Consider the following 19,569-nt stretch of genomic DNA (forward strand, 5'->3'; position numbering starts at 1 on the left):
AAGGCTGACAATTAGCCTCAGAACAGAAAATAACTACACTGTGACATACAAAAGTTTCTTTAATTATCAGTATTAGAATTTTCTTTTCAACTATTTCAAATTTTTTTTTCATTCTACATGCATAGTACTTCTGAGATAAATAATCCATTTCCCTAAAATTCTTCTAACATTTTCTTTCAAGAACACTTATTTTTTGAAAAATGAAACATACATATTTTAGTAATGCTTTTTAACATCTAAAGCTGATCATCTTTGGTTTCTGTACTATATTCATACTGTATATTTTCCCCTGTGTATGTGCTTAAACTAATTTCTACCAAACCAAACTGGTATATTACCCTTTCTCTGAGGATCTTCACTACCTTGCTATTAATAAGTTTACTTGAATCATTAACTGAAGTCAAAGTCCAAATTTCTTCAGTTTATCTCAAAATTTTATTTCACTTGAAATTTTAATTCTGTAGTACTGATTTTCTTTTTTTTCTCTGTAGCTATTATTTTTGGTAAATCTCTTGGAATAATTATGCAATGGTAACACAGATTTTAATTAAAATCAAGATATACCATTGACAAAGGCAGTAAAATATAACTCAAGCCATGAAAAGGATATTTGTCTTTTATCAGCTTAAAAATAGTGCAATGCTGAATTTTAAAATACTTTTTCAGAATGAATGCATTTCTGGAAAAAGAAATGGAAAAGATGAAAAATGAATTATTTCTTTGGAAATGGAAATATGAAGAACTGAGGCAAAACAAATTGGAAAGCCTTAAACAGGTATGTTACAGTACATCATTGTCACATGGAATAAGAAAGAAAATTTAAACTTCTCATTTCCTGTGTTGTAGCTAAAGGTAAAATTGTATCCAGGGTTTATGAATGTGATAAGGGAAGGGACGTGATGTGGTGGGAAGGGACGTGATGACAGTGTGTGAAGCCAAGCCCTGGGTGCTGCCATGGCAGTGCTGGTGTGGGTAGCTGTGAGAGCGGCACAAAGGTGGCCCCACAGTCTTACAGGAAGGAACTAGCCAGAGAAGCCAGGCTCTGGTGCCCCATCCCTATGTGTGGTGATGCTGGTGGCCCTGAGGTACAGCAAGCCATGATCAGAGGCCATCTAGGCTTGTGTTGAGGGGGAAGGGACCCATGTGGGGCAAGAGGATGTTTGGGGAATCCCTGCCACCTGGAAAACACAGCCCCTGGAGTACTGAATGGGCATGGTGGTGGTATCGACCTTGCTAGGAAGGGGGTGGCATACTTGGGGACGGTGGGGACACCCCAATTATACAGTGTTGAGGGGTAGGAGACAGCTCTTGCAGGTCCCTCTGAGCTGGGGAGCCCCTACCCAATCCTGTCCAAGTTCCAGCACCTTCACCTCAGAATCCTATAGAAGCCTTGTGATTGCTCAATAAAACATTATTCACCTCGAGTCTCTCTGAGAGAACAGACATCTCTCTTGCTCTCTGGCTCGGAGGGACCTGAGGGAACTTTGCTACCAGGCATTTGAACCTTTTGAACTGCTCTGAAAAAAGAGCCATTCTCCAGTTGCTAAAAAGCATAAGTGTCCAGCCCTCCTACTATGGGACTCTACCTTGCAATTCACAGTCTCTGGCTGCCCCTCCCAAGTGGTTCAGACTTTCTTACCTCTGAGTTTTAGACCCCAGTTCTCATGGGTGACTGACAGTACAGCTGCTAGAAAGGCAACATGGATATTGCAATCAAAGAGATTGCTGGAGAGTTTCAGGAATAAATTCTTGCTGAAGGGCTTTAAAGGACCAACCAGTGATGATTCATAGCTGGATCTGCTGTTGACCAATAAGGAAACTAGCTGGGGACGTGATGATGAATGATCTCCTTGTCTGTGGTAACTTTGAAACAACAGCATTTGTGGTCCTGAAGGAAGTCAGAAAGATGAGCAGCAGAGTACAGACCCCTAAACCTAAGGAAAGCAGGACATTAGCTTAGTCAGGGAACTGTTGGGAAAGATCTCATGGGAGGCTGCTCTGAACAGTAAATGAAGGAGTCCACAAAAGCAGGCAGGTCTTGAAGTACAGGAAAAAGCAAATGTTGGTCTTAATACTCAGGAGAACTGGTAGATGCCTAAAGAGACTGAAATAGCTTAGGAGTGCACTCTTAGTGGAGTTCTCATGCCAGAAAGCAATGTACTTTCATAAAGAAGATCAGCGTTCAAAGGAGTAATTTAAGAACATTACCTGGTTAGGTAGGATTGGTGTTAGGAAAGAAGTGTTCATGTCAATTCAAGTTCATGAGTAGAAGAATAAGAAATATTTGTGTTGCTGTTTACAGAGTTTAGTTTTCAGAACAACAAATTGAGGACCTCTTAGATTCAACAAAACTGAAAATATGTGTCTATGCAAGTAAATGCAGATAGTGAATTTAAAATTTCCTATGAATTTAACATCTCAGATTTGAATAATGCAGGGAATTTACTTAGCTTTCTATCATGTTTTGGAAAATATTGCAAGCAGTCCATTAAATCTCAAGTTCTATTTAAAAGGTGGTGCATGTGTACATGCAATTTCCGTCACAGATGAACATTTGCAGCCACAAATTAGTATCTATCTCTCCTTTTTGAGTTTCTTCATATTTTAGTTTTTTATTTTCTGCTTGCTCTTCTATCTTGTTGCTTCTGCAAAACATAGGAAATTGAGATTGAATTAATTGTTTTGTTTAAGGAACATAATCTTTATACTTTATGTTGCTGTCAGTAGGAATAGAACAGGAAGTATAAATTTGCTGAGAATTTGTTGGAGATTGATAGATAAAAATTTTTATGCATATGCATGCATACATATATGTGTTGCTGCTTTTCTCTTGTGAACATGCTCAATTGCTGTTATTGCTAACAGGAGGTGATATTTTGAGCATTCTGTTCATCTTCTGAGACTTATAAGACATACATCTAGTTTTTAAATTACAGAAGAACATTGGTCTTGATGAATCTGATTAATGTGAATGAAATTACTTATATTATTGGGAGGGTTGTATGTGAAAACTCTACTGAAAAAACCCAAATCTTGATTGCTGCTGACACATATGTGAATATCATTCACTTTATATTACTGTTGAGAAATGGATGATGGAACACCATAGAAGGTTTTTGACAGTGAAAAATTTGAAAATGAAATAAAGGAAAGTGCAGACATGTACTAGGCTAAGCATGGAATCTGATTCCTATACAGACTTGTAATACTAAATCAAAAAGGAATTTCTAGATTAATAACAGATTAATCATTACATCTTGATTATCTTCATGTCCTTGACTAAGAGGTTTTGGTTTTAGTTATGCTTAAATTATTTTGCTATTTCCTTTGGTAGATTGCCTAAGAGTCCCACTGGAAACGTGAAAAAAGTGCTTGGTTTGCAAGTGATAGTGCCATAACAAATTAAACCACTTTTAGGAATGGTTAGCTCTGCTAGCCTTTTGGAAATTGGAGAGATTTTGTGACTTTATAGAAACTTCACAGGACTCAAGACTTGATTATTAGAGCTTCCTGTAACTAATTACTTTCTGTTAAAAGATGACTTTTTACTTGCCTTGGAACAAACTGAATATAAAAAGCCTTGGTGATCTTGATAATCATCTTTTTTTAAAAAAAATGATGCATTCTTTATCAATTTGGAAACTGTAGATAAGTTTTCAAAGTATCAAATTAACTAAAAAGTAGTAAAGTGGCATTTTATGTTCATGGTAACCATGAGAACTATAGACAGGTTTGTGTGATGCTAGCATAGCATTTGTCTTGCTTGGGGTCATAAATTAGATCATTTCAACAGAAAGGTTCATTTACTGTTGTAATTGATAATTTCCTTTTGTGTCATAAGCATTCTGTTCTCCCTTTAAATAGTAAAGTAAAAAATTAACACTAAGAAACTTATGGCTCAAATCTTCATTATGTTTGACAGCACCCTGTTTCTTTATTTTCAGGTAGTCAGATGTCTTCTGCTTTTACTGCACATGATTTTGTTTCTCTAAGGACACTCAGAATTCCTTGTTCATTTTCCTTTCTCTGGCCTTTCCTTAAATTCAAGTATACTTTCCTTATGACAGTTTCAAACAAAGTTTTAATTGATTGTTCTTAAAATTACTTCTTAACGACCGACTAGGGCTTAAGTTTTCCCTTCCTTGTCTGAAAAACTGAAAATTATGTCTTGACTTTCATGAAAGCATTTATTGTAGGGAAAATGTATTGCGCTACACGGAGCCTACCTTGCAAAGTATTGTGAATTTGTGGCCCAGCATTGCTATCAGTATCCACGATTGTTAGATACTTTGGGGGCTTTTGAAGAGACCTACTTATGAGTTTGTTACACAATATTCAGTCCATCAAATCACATCTGAAACTGAGATTGATGAGATATATGCACATTTCTTAGCTGTCAAAAACATTTTGTATGTATTGTCGAGATAATAAGCTCCACTTCTAGAAGAACTTTTGGCTTTTAATGGGATACTAAATCAATTAATATTTTATTAGCCTTGCTTTTCACACATATTACAAATAACAATTTAACAGCTGTAAAACACTTTGTTAATTTAAAAAGAGGAAAGAAATTATTCTGTATAAAAGTACACATTGTTGTGCTTGTATGAGAATCCACAGAAAAGCAAAAATCAAGTCTTTAAAAATATTGAATAAATGAAGGGTGTTGACATTACATATATTTGGGGTTAAATCATGCTATATTGGAAAAAACTAGAAATCTTTAAGTTCTCTGAAGAACATGGACATTTTTACAACAATAGCATTACGAGTTGAATGTCCCCAGAAACTGACTAGCCAATTTTGTCAGATACAGTTTAGTATCAGTATTAACCAACAGTCTGAGAAACACAAAATAAGTATCTGAGTTTGATTACCTAGTCCTTGGACTCTTTGTAAAACACAGCAAATCCTTGTCCTGATGCTTGCAAACACAGAATTCTAGTTTGCAAGATTGTTAAAGTTTTAGGGTTTAGAAGAATCTTTCAATCTTATAACATACACAATAAAACATTCTTGTTTATACTCATTTCAAGTCTCCCTTAAAATTTTATATCTGTCTTTATAATTACCAAAGGATGTGATTTTCTGGTCATTTAAAAGATGGAATATTTACAGAGCAATTTTACATTATACTGGAAATAGTGAAAAAATGCATGTACTACTATATTCCACTGGTGTGCACTGTAGACTTACAAATACCACTATAGGCATTGTCTTCTGTGTTGTTAAAAGTAATTTTTGACTAGCTGAAGTACAGAATGTGCTCTTACTCCATATTATATAGTGTTTTAGTAGTTAATGGGGGAAATTAATATCCTAGGTTGTGGGCTATAAGGCTAAAATTGCACTAATTGGTACTTAACTTATCAAAATATCAGTAATAAATGTCCCTATATAAAAAGGAAAACAGGCTAAATTAGAATTTTGTATCTTCAGCAGAGATATTTTTCTTCTTTTTTACATAGTTGAAGGTAAGACACCAGCTATTGATTTTGCACTAGAGCTAAAAAAAAAAATCTTTAAACAACTTTTAAAACATATGTTTTCTTTTCTCTCTCTCATTATATAGATGTTTTACACTGTGCATTACTGCAATCTTTGTATTGTTACTTAAGAGATCACAGACTATTCAGAGTTGGAAGGGACCCACAAGGATCATCGAGTCCAACTCTTAAGTCAATGGCCCACACAGGGGATTGAACCCATGACCTTGGCATTATACAACCAAGTTTTAACCAACTGAGATAATCTCAGGGTCAATACTTAGGAGCATTACTTTCTTTGAGAGATCATTAATGGTTCCCTACCCATTATTTTCCAGGTGGAGGAAGCTCCACTGATGCGAGTGAGGCTTCTGGATAAATCAGGTCTTCTACTATCACTGTAAACACTTAAATGCTCTTTAAAATGGAGTGGTCTTTTTGGAGGTTCAGGTTAACAGCTAGTTCTTGAAGATTCTACATCATTTCTACCTTCTCCAGAAACCTTTATTCTGAAATTATCTTAAGGCATGAATATGCTACACAGTAGCTTATCTATAATTGTGGTTTGGTTTTTTTTCTCATTCAGTTAGTGTATACATGAAACAGAAATAGAAATAAGGATATTTGATGATCTTACATTTAGACACAATTTGGCTACATGTAGTTCAGTCTTCTATTCTGTCCCGTACTCTTTAACTGACTCAAAAAATGCCTTCTGATTGTCCTTTGAATCCTGCAGAAGACATAATCATTATCCGACATAACTCAATAGCCTGAATGGCTATCCTGGCTACTGTGAATTTTTATGTTTAATTTCTCACCTAAGATACACACACATATTGCATAATTTGCATGACTGTAATATGAACAGATGTCCCCAAAATTAATTTTGTGGTGCTTTTTATATACTACAGAATAGACAATAACCTGTTTTAGTGAGCTAAAGGAGTTTTTATAAAGTTTGATATCAGAAGCCTCAAGGCTGAGTTTTAAAATGTAATTAGGCAATTTTCTGAAAACATCATCTAAATTATTGGAGAACTCAAATGACTTTATGGAATGGAAACTCAGTGCAGTCAATTTTCCTGTGACAAAACCTCATTATTTTTAGATTAGATCTAGAATTTTGAGTGTCCCTCAGTCTCAGTCCTTCATTTCTCTGTGATTTTCAGATTGAGTGAAATGGGATGGTAATACTGTCACACGTTTGACTTGTACTTTGATAAAAGTACTTTAAAAATTGCTTTTGATATACATTTTTTCTATATAAACTACAATAAATGACAAATAGAGAGTAAGGAAAGAATTAAACATTGTTGCTTAAGCTTAAGTTGTAAACTTTTAGCTATTTTTTCCACTGTTTTCATAAACCAGGTCCCAGTTCTTATCTCTAGAAATTGTGTATTTCATGTGAATGTTCTTACTGTCCAGCATGAAGTAAAATTTTTCACATTGCATAACATCAAGGTTCCATTTCATGTTTATTTTCCCAGAAATATTATTTGGAAAGTACAGGAAATGTCTACTGTTTTCATTGACTTTCCCCCCCCCATACTGACTTCTAACAAGATACTGTATTGAGTTGTACTTGCCAATATTTTCTCTGCTTTGTTTACATGTTTTGCAATGAAAATACCAAGCAAGACCTTTCTTTCTTTCTTTTCTCTCTTTCTTTCTTTCTTTCTTTCTTTCTTTCTTTCTTTCTTTCTTTCTTTCTTTCTTTCTTTCTTTCTTTCTTTCTTTCTTTCTTTCTTTCTTTCTTTCTTTCTTTCTTTCTTTCTTTCTTTCTTTCTTTCTTTCTTTCTTTCTTTCTTTCTTTCTTTCTTTCTTTCTTTCTTTCTTTCTTTCTTTCTTTCTTTCTTTCTTTCTTTCTTTCTTTCTTTCTTTCTTTCTTTCTTTCTTTCTTTCTTTCTTTCTTTCTTTCTTTCTTTCTTTCTTTCTTTCTTTCTTTCTTTCTTTCTTTCTTTCTTTCTTTCTTTCTTTCTTTCTTTCTTTCTTTCCTTTTCTTTCTTTCTTCCTTTCTTCCTTTCTTTCCTTTCTTTCTTTCTTTCTTTCTTTCTTTCTTTCTTTCTTTCTTTCTTTCTTTCTTTCTTTCTTTCTTTCTTTCTTTCTTTCTTGGCATTCTGTTACAACTGAAAGACGAAAACTTAGTTTTATGGGTAAATATGTTTAGAAGAAACATATCTGTGCATACTGATATTCTGTGAAAGGAATTTCATGGCTGGGCTTCGCGAACGAAGATTTGAGAAGGGCACTACCCACGCTTGCTGCAAGCGTGCTGGTGGCTAAAAAGGCCGATACGGGATAGGCAGGTCCGGTCACAAAAGGCACAGCGGAACGTCTCCCTAGGTGACATTGGCAAGGAACGGTTCTTTCTGCGTTGTCTTTTCCTCTCAAGACTGACTCTCCGTGCATTCTCAAAGGAAGCAGCAGCGTCGTGAATGGTGTGCCTCCATGAATCGCAATTGGAGGCCAGAGTGGACCATTGGTGGCAGTCAATATGGCCAAGGCTGAGGTGTTGTTTCAGGGAGTCCTTGTATCTCTTCTTCGGGGCTCCTCTCTTGCAGCAGCCGGTGGCGAGTTCACCATAGAGCACAATCTTCGGAAGGCGGTGATCCTCCATCCCGGAGACGTGCCCTGCCCAGCGCAGCTGCATTCTCATCAGCATGGCCTCGATACTGCTGACCCCTGCCTGTTCAAGAACAGACACATTGGTCACGTAATCAGACCAGTGGATGTTTAGGATTGAACAGAGGCAGCGCTGATGGAAGCGTTCGAGAAGCCGCAGGTGGTGGCTGTAGATGACCCAGGATTCAGACCCATATAAAAGAGTAGACAGTACAATGGCTCTGTAGACACTTATCTTTGTACTTTTCTTCAGGTGTTTATTGGACCAGACCTTTATGAAGTTTTCCGAAGGCTTTGTATCCCTTTGCTAACTTGTTCTCTATCTCTTTGTCGATCTTACCATCTGAGGAAATGATACTTCCCAGATAGGTGAACTGCTGGACTGACTTAAGCTCTGAATTGCCTATGGTGCTGTGAGGATGATGGAAGACTTCCTGAGGTGCAGGTTGGTAGAGAACTTCCGTCTTCTTCAGGCTGACTTCCAGACCAAAAAGCTCAGCAGCCTCTGCAAAGCAGGATGTTAAGCGCTGCAGAGCTGCTTCTGTGTGAGCAACAAGGGCGGCATCATCAGCAAAAAGCAGCTCACGGACAAGGTGATTCAGGGTCTTGGTGTGGGCCTTCAGTTGCCTTAGGTTGAATAGGCATCCATCAGTACGATATCGGATGTAGATGCCGTTTTCTTCATCAAGGTCTGCTGTGGCTCTTTGGAGCATCATTCTGAAGAAGATTGTGAATAGAGTTGGTGCAAGAACGCAACCTTGTTTCACACCACTGGTTATTGGAAAGGGCTCAGAGAGTGCAATGCCATATCTGACTTGTCCATGCTGATCCTCATGTAGCAGGATGATCATTTTGAGGAACTTAGGGGGACATCCTAAACGTTCCAAGATCTGCCACAGGCCTTTTCTGCTCACAGTGTCAAAAGCTTTGATGAGGTCAACGAAGGTTACATAGAGACCTTTGTTCTGTTCCCTACACTTCTCTTGCAGTTGTCTGAGAACAAATACCATGTCTGTGGTGCTCCTATTGGCTCTGAAACCACACTGGCTTCCAGGTAGAAGTTCTTCTGCAATAGTGGGTACTAATCTGTTCAGAAGTATTCTTGCAAGGATTTTACCAGCAATGGAGAGCAAAGTAATACCTCGGTAATTTGAGCAGTCTGATTTTTCTCCTTTCTTCTTGTACAGGGTGATGATGACTGCATCAGGGAGATCTGGTGGTAGTTCCCCTTGTTCCCAGCAACGCACAACAAGCTCATTGAATTTGGCATGGAGTGCTTGACCTCCATGCTTCCAGATTTCAGGTGGAATTCCATCAACCCCAGCTGCCTTGCCAGTTTTCACCTGTTGTATGGCCTTGAGTAACTCTCCCATAGTAGGGGCTGCATCCAATTCATGTTTCACTGGTTGTTGTGTAATGTGCTGAATTGCTGAGCCTTGGACTACATGGTTGGCACTGAAGAGAGTCTGAAAGTGCTCAGACCATCGGTTCAGGATGGAGGTTTTTTCTGTTAGAAGCAGTTGATCATCTGCACTGAGTAGGGGGCTTTGAACCTGGTGTGTGAGTCCATACACTGCTTTACTCTTTGGTCACCCAAATCTGCGCATAGTTGTGTCTTTTCTGCTAGGTTGAGCTACCATTTGTTCTGGATGTCTGGAAGTTTCTGTTGGAGCTTACTGCATGCAAGATGAAAGGCAGCTTTTCTTGCATGGCAAGATGGCTGAGCAAGGTGTGCTTGGTGAGCAGTTCTCTTCTTCTTCAACAATTCCTGGATCTCTTGATTGTCTTCATTAAACCAGTCTTTGTTTTTCTTGGAGGAGATCCAAAGGATTCTTCAGAGGACTGCAGGATGTTGTCAAAGCAATTCAGGAGAGGCATTATCTTTAAGACTAGTTTGAAGGCTTATCCGAAAGCTGTCTCTCACTGTAGCTGTTTGAAGATTGGTAACTTGGAGCCTCCTCCTTGGAATGCCGCCTCTCTTATGTTTGGGCTTGAAGTGGAGGTTAAGTGTGCAATGCACAAGGCGGTGGTCTGTTTGACATTTTGCACTCAGCATCACTCTGGTATGACAGATATCGCAAATATCTCTCTTGCACTAAGACATAGTCAATGAGGTGCCAGTGCTTGGATCAAGGATGCATCCAGGTCACCTTCAGGCTGTCTTTCTGTTGAAAGATAGTGTTGGTGATGGTGAGCTGGTGTTCTGCACAAAATTTTAGCAGGAGGCATTCATTGTCATTGCAGTTTCCAACAGCATGCTTGCCCATGACTCCTTTCCAGGCTTCAGAGTTCTTTCCTACTCTGACATTGAAGTCACCAAGGATTATGATCTTATCATCTGCAGGAACCTTTTGGGTGAGGCAACACACATCGGTGTAGAATTTGTCTTTTTCTGCTGGGTCAGCTTGGAGAGTTGGGGCATATATGCTAAAAGAACAACATGTTAGTTGTGTAGTGGGAGGTGTAAGGACATATGTGATCGGAATGACCTGTCGGCAAATTTTCAAGTTTGGAGGCAATGGAGTTTTTAATCATAAAATCAACTCCTGAAAGGTGACTTTCAGTTTTGGGTTTGCCTGACCAGTAGAGTGTGTAGCCAGCACCATGTTCTTTAAGGCTGCCTTCCTTGTGAAGACTTCACTGAGAGTAGCAATCTCGATGTTGAGTCATGACAGTTCACGGGCAATTAGAGCAGAACGATGCTCAGCATGTCCACTATCCCCAGTATGAAGCACGGTTCTGATGTTCCAATATGCGAGTGTTAATTTGAACACACCTTTGGAGGCAGGTGTATGCCTTTGTCTCTTTGTCTTTGGCCGCATCAGAATATGGCCGCTGGCTGCGGTTAGCCAGGTGGGTGAGCGGTGTAGATGAGCTTTGGTTAGGCCACCTTTTCTAGGTCTCCCTCCGTGTTGAGCAAGCAGTTCTCTCCTTGAAAAAGGCTGCTTAGTCATTCAGGATGCTCCCACACAAGACTGTTATCTCCCGGGTCAAATCTCAAATGACCAATGTCCTGAACCACCTGCATGCAGGGTTGTGTCTGCAGCTTCCAGCACTTCTTATTTTCTGCTGTTTCGACCCTCGTCCGTCATTACAGGGCTTTGCGAAATGGGCGAACCCTTCAAGCCTGCGCAATGGACTTTTTAGGTGAGGCACAGCATGTGCAGAACTGGCCCCACCCTTTACTCCTAAGGTTCGTCTGCCAGGGCTGAGTGAGCTTGAACAGTGACAGCGAGTACCTCAAGACATAGGTTTAGTTAGAGTATCCTTCTCTTGGATGGATGGCCTTACAGGGCTAAGAGAGCTCCATCTGCCTGGGCTTGGAGTTAGAGTTGTCCTTCTCCTGGGATGGTTGCCAGGGGGCTAGCAAGCCTATCCTGCCTGTGGATAAACTTTGTCCGACCCTTCAGTTAAGACCTGCCTGGCATGGGAGACCCTACTGGAAGCACATACCACCATCAGCATAGCTCTCAACTTCATGAGGGCACGCAAGCTTCTCCCCTGAGACAAGGGGTTGTCTGTGGAGAGGCAGAATCTGGTACCTTTTCACTTATGAACAGTTTCCATTGCAGTCTCAGCAAGACTGTTAGGATGCACTGCTTATGTTGAGGCACAAGTCTGTGCAAGCCTTGAAGGCTTGTGAAATCCATTGCTGTGTAATAACCTAGAGTTTCAGGTTTGCTGTGTGGTAGATGGATTAGGTAATTTTTTGCATTCCTTTGAAGGGAAAACACGTGAGGAACTGGAATTAAGTTTAAAGCTAACTTAGCTTTAAACATTCTTGTCACAATAAAGACAGTGCCTAAACATGTAGTGTTAGAATTAATGTAGCTTCAGGCCTTCTGTCTTGGATACAGTTATATTCATAGAGCTTGAAGGATGGTTGGGTATTTTGCTTCCTAATTTATGTGTGTGAAATAAAGGATCAGACTTATTGTTTCACTGTGGCTGCAGAGATGGAATTTTCTTCTTGACTCAGCTACAATATATACACAAGACAGATATATTATTTCTGTAACAAAGAAATAGTGCTTTCATGGGAGGTAGGAAGAAAATCTGATAAACTTACCCCCATGAGCCCCTACTGTTTCTTTCTTTTTTTTTCCTCTGCTTTCTTTCTTTTTTTTTTTCTGTTTATTCTGCAATAGGAATTTCTTCTTTGATCTTCTTTCTTAGACAGAACCGTCTGGCACTGACGTAAGCACTGTTTCATTGAAGCATTATCTTGTCAGATTACTTTCAAACAAAGGATTGAATCTAAGGAAAAATTAATGACTGTCTCGCTTGAATACAGTAACAAAACTTCCCTTGCTTACAGGAAGAAAGAGCATAAGTGGTACCCTAAGTCAATAAGAAATGTGCTGAAGTCCATGAACTTTGGATCAGTTTCCAAATGAAACTGCAGTAATAGGTGATTAAGAACTGATCCAGAAGATTCTTCAGGAACATTTGTAACTTCAAAATACTAAGATAATTAGTTATTGTATGGCTCAGGTAAAACAGAGGAGGTGCCATGTAAACTGTACTGAGAACAGTAGAACTATTGCAACAGGCACTTTCCACCAAACCACTGTGGTATAGAAATTATCTTACATAATTGCTTACGCAGATCAAGTGACTAAAGCTGCATATTTCATATTCTTGCTCCAAGAGGAGAGCTGAATGAAGACAATGTTTATACTGTGTTTATTTGAAGTCTAAGCATGCCAACACTTAAAAATTTCTTTCACTTTTAAATATATATGGATTATTTTCCTATGGGAAAGTACTGATTAGAAATTCTAGTATGGTTTCACACTATTTAGTATTTTAGTATTCAAGATGTATTTATTTGTAGAGACCTAGTTACAGGAAACATCCTATCCCCAGCATCCCTTGACTATTAATCTGAAAAGTCAACAGCCTTCATCTGTAAGATAAGTGAACTACTGTAGTTCCTAAGTTAAATGTAGAGGGCTTTGACTGTCGCTGTCAGTTTTGATGTATTTTTGGTATGATTCATTTATAGTTACATAAAAAATGTACTGTAAATTGAAAAAAAATTTAGTATTTTATTTTCCAATCTATTAGAATTCTTGTTATATCTTTAATATAATTAATTTAATTTCTCTTCAATCAGGTACAAGGGTGCTTTGATCTGCAACATGTAATACTGATACAGTGTAGGAAATTCTTGAGACTGATGACAATTTGAACCTGCTTTGAGTGTTTCCAGTCATGCTGGCCACTATTGATTTTTCTGTTTCCTGACAGTTCCTTATTTAGATATATATTTGGTTCAATTCAACAATATAAAGTGAGGATGGAAAATTGGCTTAGAAATTGGTTGTAAACAAGAGAGTTATTGACCTTCTGTACGGCAAATAAAACTTCAAAAATAGTAATAGAAAAAGGAAATATTGTCAATGGCACTGTTTAAATTTTTTTTGCTTGCCTTTTTTTCCCAAAGTTTTTCCTTCATGTCTGCATTCATCTTTTTGACACAAATCCCTATATTTTTTGAGAAAGGGTTCTCATCTTTCTTTTACAGTGCTTTTGGTAAATGATAGATGGTAAATGGCATTGCTCTGAGACTTAAGAATAAAAATTTCTTTTATTATTCCTTTCCATAGAATAGAAGCTTATTTTTGCTTTCAATAAAGTCTATGTATGTATTTCTACTCAACCAACAAATCTGTTCTTTATCTTGATATTAAAAATAGTTTTGCATTAGTCAGCCTGAGTTCTCTCAGGAGGTGGTCTGTGTTCCTTATTTTGGAAAGAAGATTCTTATATTAGGTTATGTAGGAAAAAACCCTAAAAAGCAGGACACACACCTTGTCCCCTCCCCAGGATAAGAGAAGTAGTAACAGAAGTAACCTTTGATCATAAAAAGTCTTAAACTCGATAACTTCAGTCTTGTAAAAATACTTGAAGAAAAAGGGCATAAAATAGAGTTTGGTAAGAATTTTCAAGTGCAATTAAAAAAAAAAAAGAAAAGAAAAGAAGAGGCCTATTCTACTTTTTTTTTTTTTTTGAAATGTCAACCAAGATGTCTGGAATTGAACCTTTATGGACACAGTAAGCAGTCTTTCTTTTTTTTCTTTTTTTTTTAGCCCCACTCATAAAGCTAAGATGTCTCTGAGACAAATAAGGGGATGAAAGCTCATGTTTTGCTTCAGACCATTTAGTTTAAGAATGCTCCAAAGTAGCTGCCCTTTGAGATTTCAAATGAAATTAGGAAAAATAATTGCTGTAATCCCTATGTATAAAACAATCTTTGCCATTTACTTAGGTCTTTTAACACAGTTTGTTTAATCTATTATTGCTGTCACCCCTACTGTGTTCTGTCATAATCCAATCAACTGCATGAAAAGCATGCTACTATTTGTAAAGCAAACAAAGTAAACCTTTTGGTGTTAATTTCAAGAGCTCTAGTTTCCTCTTGCTTGGTAGTCAAACAGCAATATTAAGGTGTAATTTTTAATTTTTTTTAAAGAAATTGGTTTGAGCTACATTTATTAGATATGGGAAATTTTGTTTACTTCATTGATAAAAATTCAACCTCTCCATTCATAGTAGCACAAGCAACAAAGTGTTTGTTAGTAGACTGGAATTCTCATTCTCCACATGAGTGACAGCTTTTCAAGTTTTGAGAATTCTGGTTGATGTATGTCTCATAAATTTCAAGCAGAATTCTCCAAAAGGATTAGCTGAAATGTGAATTCTTCCCTTGACTGAGATTAGAGAACATTTTAAATTCACCTAAACCATTGTATAGTGTTTATTTAGATTAAACTTGGTTGGAACTCTAATTATTAGGTTCATGTCTAGGGAAAAAAGGAAAGGTAGTTCAAGAAATCATATTAATCCCATTTAAATATCATTTTCATTAATGAATATAGCAAATGGGCATACTGTACACACCATTTTTAGGTGAGATCATGCACAAATATTTTGCCTAACATAACAAAAAATGGTAATTTGAAGAGCTTGCAGTAAGAGGGATGTTGCAAAAAGATCCCCAGTACATTTAAATGAGTTTAGATTCAGTCTCTGTTTCTAATTACAGGAAGCACACAAAGCACTTGAATCTGAGTGGTTTTGTCTTTATTAAAAAAATAGCCTTCAAGTCAAAGGCTACTTAAGGGATGCCTAATATTAAAGTTATGAGTAAGTCACTGAATCAATGCTTCAACTTTCATTTCTGCAGTCAAGAATGACTCTGAGAGTTGCTCTCTTCAGACTTGTACAAGGAGGAATGAAAAGTATTTGACCTATGGGCAATATCAAGGAACTGGGGAAATTTTTGGAAGTGATTAATATTAAGAAGTAGGTTAGAGTGGAACTAAAATAGAAAGCTGATATTGGATAGTCTGAAAGATCATAGCAAGAGGGAACTTCCTTAAGCCATGTAGTATATTTGCAGAGTTAAATTACTGAAGAAAGCTTGTGAAACATCTTTTTGGTGCAGCTGTTTAAGTGGCTCAGGTACATTTTATACCATGAGCATTGCTTTTAAAATATGGCAAAGCCATAGAAGTAGTAGGGCAATATATCTGAACAGCTTCTAAAGTAAGAAACACAGAGCAGGCAAGGTTGTGAGTGATGCGGACAGCAATTCTGGAGGTATGGTTCTTTGCCCCAGCCTGAGGCAGAAGTCTGGGGAAGGTTAAGCAAAAGGGAAAGCTAAGAGGTGTTGTTGGAGTGGGGCTACAATGGGGCTACAATTGGGGGGGAAGTTAGGACAGCCAAGAGATCTGTACTGTGAGGGCCTTTATGGTGTGAGCCAGAATTGCGCATCTTAGTTCCCAGTCAGAGCTGGAAAATATGATTCTTCTGCTGTTCTCATACTATAATAAAGGTATAAGGTCAGCAAAGATGATCTGCATATATAGGGGTGCAGTATATATAAAATGAGAAAATATGACTATTTGTTTCTAAACAACAGTAAAAGTTTTAAAGGAAGAATGACTTGATGCACCATTTATTATTGGTAATTTAAGTATAATCAATCTTTTTCAATAAGTAAATAGGTCTCACTCAATCACATTCATCTTATGGGGGAAGATAGGAAAATTTCAGGATGTTTCCCAGTGTCTAGACAGATAGGACATTTGTAACTGAGGGGTATTCTTAAATAGCTTTAAAAAAAAAAAAAAGAGAAAAGCAAATTATTACGGCAAATTTGTTACAATGTAGGAGGACAGATTATAGACTTCATAGTTTTTTGTAATTTAGAAGTATTGCGGGGGCATTAATTCTGTCTAAGATGCAGTAAACACCAAAATGCCCTCTGACAATTCACATCAGCAGCTAGATGTCCCCATTCCCCAAGTAGGGAGTTTCCTACTGCTATTATTCACTACTTCATTCTAGTGCTCCTGAGTGGCTCAGCCTCACTCACTAGAGAGGCTTCTCATCAACTGCAAAGGCACTGAATCTATTCTGAAAGCACAAGTTAACAAGTTGGGCATAAACCTGCTGCAAGAAGTCACCAGTTTCCAGTCTTCACCATCATGGGAGATTCCACTTTCCAGCTTCATAGACATAGCTTGTTCCTGTCCCTTCACTAAAGGGGATGGTTCAGGCTCCTGAAGTTGCAAGACCTCAGATATTATCTAGCCCATCTGCGTCTCATCCTCTCTGATGGTGTGCAGTCTTGTGGCCCCTTCCCACACATCTTTCACAAGGGAGACAGTCCCTTGACAGCTACACACTTCCTGCCATCTACAAGACCATGTGTCCAGTGAGAGGCTCAAGGGACTCTGTGCACCCTGGCAGTTGCTGTATCCTCCTTCTGAAGTTCTCTCTCAATACAAGATTCTGGTAGTGAAGGTGCAGTTACTTCAGTCGTTCTCTGTGTGGCAGCAGCAGATACTCACAAATACCTGACAGACTTCCCATGAGCCCCTCAATAACCTCTGAGAAAATGCTGAGAAAGTCAAGAGACTTACACCAGAGCACTTTCAACTTCAACTTGGAGAATGTATTTCATCTAGGGTACTTAAGAAAGTCAGTCAATAACAATAATAATAACAAAATTGAGGAATTGTTCTTACTCAAATATTTTATTTTGAAATATGCAAATATATGGCCTGCTGTCTTGTTGACAATATGGGAACTCCCCAACCAGAAATGGTGGTAAAATATTGATATATTTATATTACCAAATATGAGATAAAATTGCATCAAAAATGAACACTGAGATGAGGCTGATATTCTGTTTTGTTTTGCAAGGTACAGGAAGGTGGTCATAGGTAGTTTTTATGGCTTTTATTGTTTTCCCTAAATAAATTTGCATATAGAAGATACATTAGCGTATATTTTCCTGTGATCAAGGAATCATTTTTTTTCTGTGCTACTATCATCTGAAACACTTTACTCACAACAATTACTGATATTTGTGTGGACTGGTAATGCATGAGATTTGTATCTTGAACTACAGATTGTTAAGTTCTGTTCTGAAAGATAATAAGGTATGTGCATTAGTAACTTGGTTGATTAGGGCACATGGACATGATATATTGCCTGGCTATAAAAATGAATAAAGCATTTATGCATTCATTCTCTTTAATGCATGGTTAAAAGCCCTTCAGTTTCCAAGACAGAAATAGTTTAGCATTTGGTTTATTTCTCAATAGAACTGTATTCTTACTTAAGAAGACTTCATTCTTCAGTATTCTTGTCTGGAAAAAAATCTTATTGTTATGCAGCTCTCGAGATTCATGTCATCATCCCTGTTCCCCAGATGAACTCATTAAAATAAATGACATGAGATGTGTGATTTTCTCCACATAGTGTGAATGTGAATATTAATTTCAGTATTTCAATAATATCTTAGATTGCTTATTTTAATATATATATATATATATACATATATGTATGTGTATATAAAACAAAACAAAAAGATTGAATGGAAATCTATGTTTAGTGGTCTTTGATTTTCAGTTTAATACATGATTGATATATTCTTTTGATACCATTTGGTCTTCTGGGAAAATGATTTTCATATTAATTTGGAGTTAAGTACACAGGTGCTTTGTATAATTTTTAGTCAGTCTGCACCTTCTGATTATGTACACTAAAGAAATGACAGCAGCACTTCATGAAACTTATTTATGTCAGTGCAAAAAGTATATTACTTTTTCATTTCAAAAACAGCTTCTGTTTATACCACGTGTCATACACAGTTTACTTCTATACTCAGCAGCAGCTACTAGAGAAAGGATACTATTGCTAAATAGATACTACTTGCTAAAAAGAAGCAACATATTTCAGACTCTTATAAGTAGGGCTGTAGAATTGAGGACCCCAGCATTATAGGGCTAATGTGTCCTGAAGAGATTATAAATGCTTTTCAGTTGATCTAGTTTTGCTACAGCTCACTTAGTTTAGTTGCAAAATGAAATATACTTGTGCAAAGGAGAACCTTTCAGTCAGTCTGGTTATCACCAGGTTTTGTGCACTGACAAGTATTGTCATTCTAGACTTTTCATCCTGAAGATAGTAGAAGTGCAGACTTCTTTCTCCTGCAGATGTATTTAAGGAAGATTTTTTGTCTTTTATTTGTGGTTGTAGATTTCAGAAAGAAAGCAACTACTTTCCTTCATTTTTAAATTCTTACTTTAATTATCAACTTGATCATAATTTACTAAATTGATTTACTGTTCTCCATCAACAGTAGAATCTAATTTGGAGGCCAACGGGAAGACAGAGTTTTTTATTTACTTAATGTTATGCTAAATTAGGGGAAATCTGAGACAGTAAGGCTCTAAGAAGGATCATGTAAATATGTAAATATGCAAGTATGAAAACAGACATTATGTGGGAGAAGACACAGCTAAAACAGCATAGGATTTATCAGAAAAAATAATCATGCTCTTACCTTCCAACTCACAATGTTCTCTGATTATGTTATTTGTTTTTAAATATGCATTCAAACATTCATATATTTCTAGCATACCTACAAGAATATCTACTTGAAAGAATTGGCTTTACATCTTATGGCTATCATACATTCTATTTATACCATGGGTTTTTACGTTCATTTTAGCAGTCCTTCCTAGTTCTAACTGGTTTCCTTGATAATTTTTACAATAACTTGTTATTCATGAAGGAAAATGTTGAACAAATAAGCAGCACTGTATAACTTGGTAGACACGGATGGTTTGGGCATTCCTCTGGTGTCACTCTTGTTTTGAATTACTGATTGCACTATTACTTAATTCACTGGCTACCATGAAGAAGCCCAATATAGCCTGATTGAGCAGGGAAGTTGGACCAGGTGGCCCACTGTGGTCCCTTCTAACCTTACCCATTCAGTGATTCTGTGATACTGCAAGAAACTTACAGTATTTGTTTAGTCATCTTGCTAAAATTTTCGTCCAGAAAAATGTAAACATCTCTTGTTTAAAATGAGATAAAACACAAAACACTTTATAACTTTAAAGTAAAAATTAACACATGGTGTGTT

At 37.2% G+C, this 19,569-nt stretch overlaps 1 protein-coding gene across 4 annotated transcripts in view; it reads left to right on the plus strand.

The window, feature by feature from the left end:
• The window catches only part of CCDC102B (coiled-coil domain containing 102B), a 169,404-nt gene that overhangs the window by 21,829 nt on the left and 128,006 nt on the right, over nt 1-19,569 (plus strand). For all 4 annotated transcript variants that reach the window (XM_071554899.1, XM_071554901.1, XM_071554902.1 and 1 more), the window contains exon 4: nt 667-775. In XM_071554899.1, the coding sequence (XP_071411000.1) occupies nt 667-775 (109 nt within the window). The remainder of the gene's footprint in view (nt 1-666; nt 776-19,569) is intronic.

Source organism: Pithys albifrons, chromosome 4 (assembly GCF_047495875.1).
Source record: "Pithys albifrons albifrons isolate INPA30051 chromosome 4, PitAlb_v1, whole genome shotgun sequence".
NCBI lineage: Eukaryota > Metazoa > Chordata > Aves > Passeriformes > Thamnophilidae > Pithys > Pithys albifrons.